General features: G+C 39.5%; 1 protein-coding gene across 2 annotated transcripts in view; it reads left to right on the forward strand.

Annotated features, from left to right (window-relative positions):
- The window catches only part of CTNNAL1 (catenin alpha like 1), a 337361-nt gene that overhangs the window by 163254 nt on the left and 162048 nt on the right, over positions 1–12059 (forward strand). For both annotated transcript variants that reach the window (XM_089687544.1, XM_089687545.1), the window contains exons 4-6: positions 2773–2892; positions 3174–3263; positions 8561–8731. In XM_089687544.1, coding sequence (XP_089543670.1) covers positions 2773–2892; positions 3174–3263; positions 8561–8731 — 381 coding nt within the window. The remainder of the gene's footprint in view (positions 1–2772; positions 2893–3173; positions 3264–8560; positions 8732–12059) is intronic.

A 12059-nucleotide genomic window follows, 5' to 3' on the forward strand; every position in this document is an offset into this window, starting at 1 on the left:
GTCCTCACGGAATGCTGCAATTTAAAATCGCACAATTTGTGTGCAATTTCAGGTTTGATTTCAGAACACTTTCTTTTGCTGCTTGTGAAGTTTTTAACAATTTCTTGCAATTTGCAGTGTGATTTTCCATTATATTCTATGTATGTGAAATCACAACAAAACTGCAGAAAAAGTAGAGCAATAACTACTTTAAAGACCTGATGAGTGAGTTTGGGGTGGAGAGCACTTTGCAATAGTGCTGCAGCAAATCTCAAATATTCAGATACTGGCATTCACATTCATTAGATGCGATTTCAATTCCCAAATTGCACCAGTATGACCAGGCAGTAAAATCTGGACCAAGTACAAATCTAATGGGAAGGTTGTAAAAGGGAAGCGTACTGGCAAATCAAGGAAAGGAAGACATCAAGGCGTCAAGATAGAAAACTTTAAAGCAATATGCCTTGAAAACAGAAAATGCACAACAAAACAAATGAACGAATGGGCAGAAACTGGAGTCAATGTCTGTGACCAAATTGGAAGATATCGCCTAAAAGAAATGGTTTTTCCTTTTGGCTTTTCTGTATTTAAAGCCCATCATTAATACCTAAACAGAAAAAAAGGTGACGGTGGGCTGAAGAAAAGCAATCATGGACCAGATGAAAGTGATATTCAGTAAAGAATTGCGAATCTGCATTGGTCAGGGTGATTATGCTGGACCTTTTTTGTTTTGGTGCTGTTCCAATTAAATGTATAAGACTGCCTGAAGAAAAATGCAAATTTCCACAATCATTGATGATATGGGGTTGCATGTCAGGTAAAGGTACAGGGAAGAAATCATTACATGTTCAATAAATACACAAGTTAATATTGACATTTTGGACACTTTTCTTATTCCATCAATTGAAAGGATGTTTGGTGGTGAGGATGACATTTTTCAGGATAATGCATGTTGCCATAGGGCAAAAGCTGTGAAAACCTTCCTTCAAGAGACATATAATGTCAATGGCATGGCCTGCAAATAGTCCGGACCTCAATCCAGTTGAAAATCTATGGTGGAAATGAAAGAAAATGGTCTATGACAAGGCTCCAACCTGCAAAGCTGATCTGGCAACTACAATAAGAGAAAATTGGAGCTAGATTAAGAATACGGTTTGTTGATAGTTAAATTCATGCCTCAGAGAATTCAAGCTGGTATAAAAGACAGAGGTGGTGGTGCAACAAACTACTAGTAGTGCACTGTAGTGTGTGTGTTTTTTTTTTTTCCATGATTCCCTAAGTTTTCTCAGAATTGAGCGATTCCATTTTTTTTCTTCTGCTTGATCTGCAAAAACAGTTGCAACTGACTACAGTTTTCTTTTTTTTTTTCCTTTAAGTGTCTCTTAAAGCCAGAAGGTTGGAATGTTAAATGAAAATAGTTTTGAGACATGACTTTGATTTAGTTTTTTTTTTTTTTTCTTTTTTTTTTTCTCTACACAATTAAATAATTGAACATTTTCTAAGAGTTGTGATTCCATACTTTTTGCCAGGGGTTGTATAAGACATGCTGTATGGAGATTGGAAAATTTGTGATAAATTATTCACACTGCTTAATCATTTGCAGCCCAGTATCTGTTTGTGTGAAGAGGCCGTTATTAAGAAGTGAACCATTTCCACTGTTCTAGGAGTGCGCTGACCACTCCTGTAGAGGTTGTGCCAGTGTTTAAGGATCTCCTAGATAAACCTTTTAGCGATTCTTTTGAAAACCTTGTTTTCGATTTCCATGCCCTGTCATGACTGTGTGATGTTAGGTTGTCAAACAATTCGAGAAATGGACTAAACTAATAAAAATGATCCGTTTTCTATTCATGTTGATTCCCTTATTTTAGCATGCCAAATGCTTGTCTGTCCCACTGTACTTAGTCTACTGTCTTATTTCCTGAATGAGTCTCCTATCCGTGAACATACAGAGAAATGTTTGGTTAAATATTGGTCTGCGAAACATGGTGGTGAAAGATTTTGTGTATGCCCTTTGAGGGTTACCAGCTCTTCGGAGCTACTTTGAAAACCCTGGTCAATTATTTTACTGGGTGTAAGAATATTATCAAAATAAAAGAAGCCTAGGCCTTAAACAGGTTAGACTCAGCTTGAGGCCTAGGCTTCTTTTTGTTTGCCAATGTCCCCATTCTACATAGCCCAAATGGCTTTGATCCTGTGTTTTTTAATGTACTCCAAGAAAAGGATTTTATGTGGGGTATAAAATCACCCTACATCCCCTACTAACATTTGAACAAGGTTCCACCTTACACCTATTAATTTTGAACCCTATTGAGACTTTCACCTTAGGGAACTGTCACCATGGCGCAGACCTTCCACCAACCTTTTGCATTAGGTACATTATGTACTTTCATCTATGTTTAATTGGATTTTTGCACTTAAACCTAAATAAACGTATTAAATTGAGGGGGGGGGGGTAAAGTAAAAAATGGACTTTGCTCCTGCTGATCTGTGTACACAGAATCTGCACTAAGGACAGTGCCAAAAACAGATTTACTGGCTTCATATTTACTAAAGCCACTACTGTACGTAGGACATTTGCTGGCAGCACATTTTGCCTCATTTTACATTTTGGATAATTTTTCTAGCTAAAATTACAAATGTGTACTGAATCCTATCTAACTGAGCACTGTGAATGTACCCAGGATCTATGAGGTTAGTAAATCTACACCAAAATATTTATAGGCATGTATCTTTGCATTTTCATGCCCCTTAATCCTAATGCCAGGTTCAATTAAAGCAAATATTTTCTTTCAGGTCCTGTCAACTATGGAGCTTCTTGAAAAAGTGAGCAGCTTTCAAGAGTTTGTTCAGATATTCAGCCAGTTCGGTAATGAAATGGTGGAATTTGCCCATCTTACTGGAGACAGACAAAATGTACGTATTATTATACCTGAAACTTGCCGTGGGAACCTAAGGCACATGCTGATTAAAGAAAAACATCTTAGACTTAATCTGAGTGGGAGACAATGTTTGTTCTTTCTGGCGCACCAACTGTAAAAAGATTTTAAAGAGAACTTTGCACATTCCCTTCTGGGAGCTGGTGGCATGAGAGATATTTGTGTTTCTATACTTGAAGCAGTTATAAAAATAACATATTGTATTGCCTGTGTGTGTTTATATATTTTAATAGAACATGTTACATTTTGTTTCCCTAGGACTTGAAGAGTGAGAAGAAAAAGGCAAGCATGGCAGCGGCAAGAGCTGTGCTGGAAAAATGTACTATGATGTTGCTCACAGCATCCAAGGTGAGATTTTCTGCCAAGCTAAATGTGTATTTGTAAACTATCATTTTGTGGGGATTATAATATATTTGCAAATATTCAAACTGTATTTCAACCTAACCTGAAAATCAATAGCCCTTTAAATGCAGTCCAGTTTGTTGACACGCTGTGACCTGTAGCCCGCCAACATCTGTGTATAGCATTCTTTGTCACTAAGGAAACCTTTTTTAGCTGCTGCTAGACAGTGGTATGTATTGAATTGAGTAAACAGTCTTTCTTTAAAGAGTGGCATGTAGTGGTAGCCAGGAAAGGATTCTTCAGCATCACATAGGGCTATTTAGAGGCATTTGAAAAGCAAAATTCTTCTTTTTTTATTTTTTTTATTTTTTTTTACTGCTTGGACAGTGAATCACTACTAAGGTATATTTTTTTTTTCCATCCAATAAGCAGTGAAGAAACCTCGTTGGATGGAACCTGTGATGTAAAAAGTGATCCGTATAATTCTTGCAGAGCACTTTAAGATTTATTGTGAACCTGTAGCACTGCTCCCTTAGGAGTCGCTAGATATATGGGGCTATTCAGCCTCTGCTGGCATACCACCTCAGACCCCTGATGAAATCTCCTCTTCAGCCAGCTGCCTGAGGGAATCCCTGGGCAAGAGGACCCAGAATCTGCCACCTTAAGATCAGCAGTCCCAGATGTGGGCTAGTTAGGTTTCCCACTCGAGTCCACTTTCCCTTTTATCTGGCCCATTTTTCTCTCCATTCCTGCTTCCCAGCCTGTCCTCTCTCAGGGGATGGTGAGACTGAGAGATCCTCCCTTGCAGCTCCTCCACCTGTAGGTAGGCCCCTCTCCTGGACGCCCTCCTAGGCTGCCACCTTAAGATCAGCAGTCCCAGAGGTGGGCTAGTTAGGTTTCCCATCCGAGTGCACTTTCCCTTTATCTGGCCCATTTTTCTCTCCATTCCTGCTTCCCAGGCTGTCCTCTCTCAGGAGATGGTGAGACTGAGAGATCCTTCCAGCTCCTCCACCTGTAGGTAGGCCCGTCTCCTGGACCCACTCCTAGGCTCCACACTCCATCCTGCTCATTCCATCTTCCACCTGAACTCTCCTCCTCCTGAGCAGGCTCAGTCACTCTTAAGGGTTTTTCTGACCTCATGCCAAGACTCATGCTTGGGGATTGGTTAGGATCCGCTAAGAGTGCAGACCAGCTCCTCCATACCCATGCCCACTGAGTTCTAGAGACTTCTCCAAGTCTTTTAATCGGGGGGGAGGTTTCAGAGAGCTGATCTGCAGAGCCTCTCAGCCCTGATCCAAATTTGACCCCTGACTATTTCTCCCAGCTGCTATGCAGCTTCCGGCTGAAAAATAATTAACTAGCTTTCCTAGGAAGGTGCTACATTATTAGATGTCAGAGTGCCAGGTTTTAGGCCTGTTTGGTGTACAATCAGACTATTCCAAGCAAGTACATCTAAGTGAAATACCTTTTGTTTCTCATTTATTGAGGGCCATGTGATTTGATTTTATTGCTGCCTAAAGGAGGATTTGCTTACTGTCAAAAATAAGTGATCAGTGACTAACCCCTCCAACTCCCTGCATGCTTCGAAGAGGATGGATGCCTTTTTTTTTTTTTTCTCCTCAATTGAGAAACGTTTAACCAATAGTTCTAGCCATTTTTTCCTTCAGATTATTTATTCTTATTATTAATCAAGTCTTTACTGCCTGTTGCCTAAGCTAATCTCTTTATGCAGATTGGTGTATCCTTGGCAACAACCTTGGAGGGCTTACCTGAACCCAACCGGTCTGGATAATTGTGGGACCTTCCTGGAATGTGAACTTCAGGCTTTGAGCTTTGTGTTTGGTGCCTTGCAAACCTTTGTGTACTGTGTTGGCTAGCTGTGGAGTGCTTTCTGGGTCCAGATCTGTTGCACTACCTCTGGCGTGACCCTGTCTCTGAAATACTAATTTATAGTGGCAATGTGGTCTTAATATTGGAGACTTTTTTTATTTTTGTTTGCTCCATGGTCTTTTCCTGCCATCCAGCATGAAATAGCATCTTTTTAAAACTGCTCCTAATTGCAAGAGAGGCCCTTACTGCTGGTTTCCATGACCTGGTCATCTCCAGCCATTTCAACCTTCCCTACTCATAGCAGCTGGTTTTTTAAAGGTTTACTTGGTATTCTTAGTGACGTTGTCCCTGCTCCTTCAGCCTCTCAGGTGTGGCCCTATCCTCAGTCTTACCTCAGGAGGATTTTACTGCAGTTCCAGAAGTTTTCATGGGCCAAATTGCATCTTTGATTAGTGACTCTGACTGCAGAGGTTATAAGTGTACTTCACTGCCTTCCCTTTCCAAATAATTACCGGATCTGCCTGCAGTCTTAGTAGCCTCTGAACCTTCCACTATGATTGCTTAATCGTAAGAAGCTTTTTTAATAAAATTTTATTGCCAAAGTTTCACATTTCTCAAATAGAACAAAGACAAAACATCTGTAGACAAACCTATAGGTATATATACAAGTATAGGAATCCTGGTGTAATCGAAAAAAGTCAATAGACATAAAATCAGAGGGCCTCAGAAGGCCATTACTTATCGATAGGACAAATATAGGAATGCCCAAAAACTGATGGATTAATAGACAAATTAGAAAAATGGCATATAAAAATGATTGTACAGTTGCTATGGGAGGAAAGCAAAGGGGATTTAAGTACTTTCCTTATGGACCACTAAAGTATGTGACAGTTGTGCTTTTGCATATCATTCCAGTTTCCAGAGAGAATGACACAAACTTCTGCCTGTTGGGGGATTTTTTTAAATTCAGTTTGTCTCCAGCATCTGAAATACTACGTAGTATATTTTTGTTTTCTTTTGAATTTCTGCAGTTCTCTTTTTGCATTAGGAAAAATGTCTTGGGTCTCATTTTACCCCTTAGTTTTTTAAGGGTTCATGAAGATCCAGGCCCACATAATACATCCTCTTTTTGTCAGGAGGCAAATATGTAGTCGTTCTGAGCCCCCAGATGATAGCTATTGCAAAGGAGAAGATACATGCAGGATGTAACTGGATACAAGTAAAAGGGGGTTTTGTGGCGCACTCCAAATGGTTATATAACTTGTGATTTGTGGGGGGGGGGGTTTTTTTTAAATCTGGACCAGATCAAAGACAATCAACCTGAGTTGGCCTGAATTGACCACATTTTGGGCACTTAGAGATTGGTGGCTCAAAGATACAGGCGCTGGTTGTATGAAGAAAGGCACATGTGCCCTATGAATAATCTTGAAATGCATCTCTCGCTAGCATTCAATGACGAGGATTTGTCTGGTCAGGTTCTTGGCATGAATAAGTTTGTCTGCAAGCTCAGTTGTTAAGTCCTTATTCCTGTCTTTGCCATTGGTATACCCCAAAGGCTTTCTGTACATGGGGGTACAGAGTGGAGATAGTGGATAGTGTTTTTTCAGTGCTTTTCAGAAAAATGTCTAGGAATATTTCTTTTCCAGGAGTTAAATACTGCGTACGATTTCCAAAATTGCAAGGTTTGTAGAAAGTGGTGTTGGAAAGCCTATGCATTTGATCATGCAAGAATTTGGAAAAGTTTGTTGGAGAAACAAGTCCTTTAGGTATGTCAGTCCCAGCTTGTGCCAGATTAAACAGGTATCAACCAACAGCACAAAATAGAGGTAAAGAGAGAGAGAGAAAATACTGCAGTTAGGGAGTATGATAGGAAAGGAGGGAAGGGAGAGTGGGAAGGGAAGCAGAGGATTCCCCCTACTACCACATGTGCTCTAGGTGAGAGAAAAAAGCTCCACATAGAGAGCAGGATGACTGTAAGTATTCCAAGGATTTCAGATCTTGTGGATTTTGGCATGACCATTAGTAAGAATGCTAGTTAATTGTTTAATGAAAAAGTCATTAAGTCTAGCTTTTACCACAGAAAAACAGGTGAATTGCTTTTTCCAAGTTTAACAGTTTGTCAAATTGGAAGCTAAAAGGGCAGTTTGGCTTATTTGGGTTGTGTTCTGGTGAAATCTGGAGCTATAAAGTGAGAGAGAGCCAGCCAGGGGTCTTTAGGGTGGTGAATCCTAAATAACGTATGCAAAAGCTTAAACAAAAACGGCTAAGCTATGGGCATATCCACCAGATTTGGAGAACATAATCTGTTTGGCAACTTCTGAACATAACCTCTCCAGGGAATTTGTGACCATCTAGTTAGGGCTTTGTAAGCCATCTTGAGGTTGGTGGAGGTTAGGGTGCAATTGTCAGTAGTATTCCAAGTGTCATACCAGTCTTTTTCAGATACAGTGGCTTTTTCCCATTTCCCCATGCAGGTATGTTTACTAGGAGATGGTAGTCCATTAAAATGGGAATAGACTGTTGCCAAAATAGGTTTAAACTCCAGAGGAGTACAGCGGCAAATATGCTCAAGAATGGACCATAGGTCTGTTCGGACGTTCTCCAGATTTTTAGGTTTTACTACTGGATGTTCAGGCTTCAGCTGAATCCGGCATTGAAGTAAAGTCTTTTAGGCAGTTAATTGAGCTGTAGGCAGTCCCCAGTTTTTTGGGGGATTTCTTTTTTCAAGTGGGCCTGTTAACGTTTTTTGTTTGCTGTATTACCCAACTCTTAGTTTGAGCTCTTTTGCATGTCGTACACTTCTTTGAAAAGCCGGTGTCTCAATGAACAAAAATGAAATAGATTTTTTTTTCTCTGTTTGTCATAAAATCCTTTTTCATGGCTTTTGAGGGACACAGGTCCCACCCATGTGTGTTTTATGGTCTTATTCTCAGCACCACTTTGATACAAAATTGAAGCATGCTGTAAGTGGGAAGGGTGTTACCGGGCTGGTCAATGATTTTTTTATTTGCCAGTGTTCAAATCCTCCTGTAGATGGCTGTGTACCCCAAATGTCTTTAAATCATATGTCCCTCAATGAACACAGAAGGATTTAAGGATGTATCCAGAAGATAAAAAAAAAAAAAAACATTTAAAAAGGTACTGATAAAGAGCTTGATTTACCTACACAACTCTTGTAAGAGAATATTTGCCTTCATCTTCAGCTCAGAAGTAGATTTAAATGATTTTTTTCTCATGTCTTACATATTTCCAAAATATACATTTATTTCAACTAAACTCTGCCTAGGAGCAGGATACATTTACTTGAATAGTACATAGACTGCCATTGCTGACTTCCTTCTAAAAAGAAAAAACAGCTAGTTTGTTGGATTTGTCTAGCCTCAATATAGAATCAAATTTTTTTTCCTGTTCTATTGCAAATTACCATTTGAACTTGTGTATGTTCATTAATTCGCTGTTTAACCTTTTTATAGACTTGTCTAAGGCATCCTGATTGTGAATCAGCACGTATTAACAAAGAAGGTGTCTTTCAAAGAATGAGACTAGCTTTGGAGCAAGTAATTGAAATTGTAACTGATTCACGACCAAATGGGGAGACTGAAATTGCACCTATCAGTATATACAGTGGAATCAAAGAGTTTAAAGTAAGAGTTCATCTTTTTCTTAAATTGTATTCATTCGTTTAATCTATATACTAAATCATATTCAGCAATGTACTAATTTAAAACGTCCATGTCATACCTTTACAGTATCTGTAAAGGCCAAAACCTTTTATTTATTTTGAATAAAGTAAAGGTTTGTTTAAGGCCAGTCATTTTTTTTTCATGTAGAAACTTCAAAGTTAGTAAAGTTCCCTTGTAAACAGCTGCCACCGGAACAAGTATTCTCATTTGAAGTTTTTTAATTTTTTTTTCCTGTTTTGGTTACGGCTTAAAATTATGGGGTTTTTTTCCTGTTACTTTCAACCCTGATTACAGTGGTCACCAGGTAAAATAGAGTGAATATCCCTAACAGAGAGATACAACAATAAAAACTTTGCAGGGGTTCTAATCCCCTTCTAACTCTAGCTTAAAAAGAAAAATCCTTTTTTATCCTCCTTTTGATCAGCAGAGGTGAGTGCGAACGTGCATTTCCAGACTGGTGGAGATATCATTCCTTTCAAAATGTGTTTTCCTGGTGTGGCTGTAATCGGGCTCTGTAGATATCCCCTGTGTCTGCATTTTGACACTAAAAACAGTAAACTCACACCTCCCAACAGACCGGCACAGATCAGCTCTCCTTCTCACATACTCTGTGTGAAGAGAAGGAGAACTGATGCTACAACATGTGGCTTTTGTTAACATTTTGTGATTGGACACAACAATCATATGATACAGGGCCAATCACTGCACCCCAATTGGTGATGACTGTGTCCAAGGGATCTGTGAGATCACGTCGCTGTGCAGTCCTGATGTCGCACGAATGTGCCAAAAGTGGGAGGAAGTACGGGTATGTCCTCTCTAGAACAACACTTGTCCTGCCCAGCTGTATACAGTCAGGTCCATAAATATTGGGACATCGACACAATTCTAACTTTTTTGGCTCTATACACCACCACAATGGATTTGAAATGAAACGAACAAGATGTGCTTTAACTGCAGACTGTCAGCTTTAATTTGAGGGTATTTACATCCAAATCAGGTGAACGGTGTAGGAATTACAACAGTTTGCATATGTGCCTCCCACTTGTTAAGGGACCAAAATTAATGGGACAGAATAATCATAAATCAAACTTTCACTTTTTAATACTTGGTTGCAAATCCTTTGCAGTCAATTACAGCCTGAAGTCTGGAATGCATAGACATCACCAGACGCTGGGTTTCATCCCTGGTGATGCTCTGCCAGGCCTCTACTGCAACTGTCTTCAGTTCCTGCTTGTTCTTGGGACATTTTCCCTTCAGTTTTGTCTTCAGCAAGTGAAATGCATGCTCAATCGGATTCAGGTCAGGTGATTGACTTGGCCATTGCATAACATTCCACTTCTTTCCCTTAAACTCTTTGGTTGCTTTTGCAGTATGCTTTGGGTCATTGTCCATCTGCACTGTGAAGCGGCGTCCAATGAGTTCTGAAGCATTTGGCTAAATATGAGCAGATAATATTGCCCTAAACACTTCAGAATTCATCCTGCTGCTTTTGTCAGCAGTCACATCATCAATAAATACAAGAGAACCAGTTCCATTGGCAGCCATACATGCCCACGCCATGACACTACCACCACCATGCTTCACTGATGAAGTGGTATGCTTAGGATCATGAGCAGTTCCTTTCTTTATCCATATTCTTCTCTTTCTATCACTCTGGTACAAGTTGATCTTGGTCTCATCTGTCCATAGGATGTTGTTCCAGAACTGTGAAGGCTTTTTTCGATGTCGTTTGGCAAACTCTAATCTGGCCTTCCTGTTTTTGAGGCTCATCAATGGTTTACATCTTGTGGTGAGCCCTCTGTATTCACTCTGGTGAAGTCTTCTCTTGATTGTTGACTTTGACACACATACACCTACCTCCTGGAGAGTGTTCTTGACCTGGCCAACTGTTGTGAAGGGTGTTTTCTTCACCAGGGAAAGAATTCTTCGGTCATCCGCCACAGTTGTTTTCCGTGGTCTTCCGGGTCTTTTGGTGTTGAGCTCACCGGTGCGTTCCTTCTTTTTAAGAATGTTCCAAACAGTTGTTTTGGCCACGCCTAATGTTTTTGCTATCTCTCTGATGGGTTTGTTTTGTTTTTTCAGCCTAATGATGGCTTGCTTCACTGATAGTGACAGCTCTTTGGATCTCATCTTGAGAGTTGACAGCAACAGATTGTAATTGCAGATTGTAATTGCTCATTGTAATTGGGATAATGAGGGAATAACACACACCTGGCCATGGAACATCTGAGAAGCCAATTGTCCCATTACTTTTGGTCCCTTAACAAGTGGGAGGCACATATACAAACTGTTGTAATTCCTACACCGTTCACCTGATTTGGATGTAAATACCCTCAAATTAAAGCTGACAGTCTGCAGTTAAAACACATCTTGTTCGTTTCATTTCAAATCCATTGTGGTGGTGTATAGAGCCAAAATTGTTAGAATTGTGTCAATGTCCCAATATGTATGGACCTGACTGTATATAAAGTGTCTGGGCAGGAAGCGGTTAAAGCAACTCTGTCACTAAATTGAAACCTTAGAATAATGTCCTCCCTGCATAGAAGTCCTCTTTCCTGCTGAGCTCACTAAAACCTTTGCAGTAGTAAATGGCATACTGGTGCCTGAGGATCTTGTGGAATCTTCACACTTTAGCAGGAGAGGGGAGTATTTAATGTATTTGCAGGGAGGACTTGGAGGGCTTCATTTCAGAGCCGGTTTAAATAGGCTTCTCCTAGTTGTTACTAGAGCAGTCAAGAAATGTACATATACTTGTTTGGTTAACAGCCATAATCATGTAGGCACATAATTGGAAAAGCTCAACTGTATGTTTTCTTGGATAATGGTAAGCAAGATATTGTACAGCATGCCTCTTGACAAACACAAATTATTTGAATATCTTGGATGCATTATCTTCTGTTTTCGGGTAGACTTTGAGATGTTTAAGTTTTTTTGATGAGCCATAGCGATGTGCATGGTATCTCATGAAGTATGCAGTTTGTCAGTCAATTCACAATACACTGTACAGCTATTTGTTCATACACTCTTCCCTCAGTTGTTTATCCTTAGTTATTTTATACTTTTCTTTAATGAGAAGATTTTTTTTTCCACTCCGTTCAATTTTACATTAATGATTTAATGAAATGGTAGTCATTCTAGGTTAAACTGATTTTTCCATAAACCTGACAGTAAAAGAAATAGATATGTTTATAAACCCTGGAATTTGTTCAAAAGTACAGACACTTATATTTAATAAAGAAAATCCTGTTCAAGCATAGTATGACTGCTTTTTTAGTGGCCTTCCTTATTA

This window comes from Staurois parvus, unplaced genomic scaffold, assembly GCF_062004578.1.
Source record: "Staurois parvus isolate SC_StPar_1 unplaced genomic scaffold, SC_StPar_1.0 ptg000429l, whole genome shotgun sequence".
Lineage (NCBI taxonomy): Eukaryota > Metazoa > Chordata > Amphibia > Anura > Ranidae > Staurois > Staurois parvus.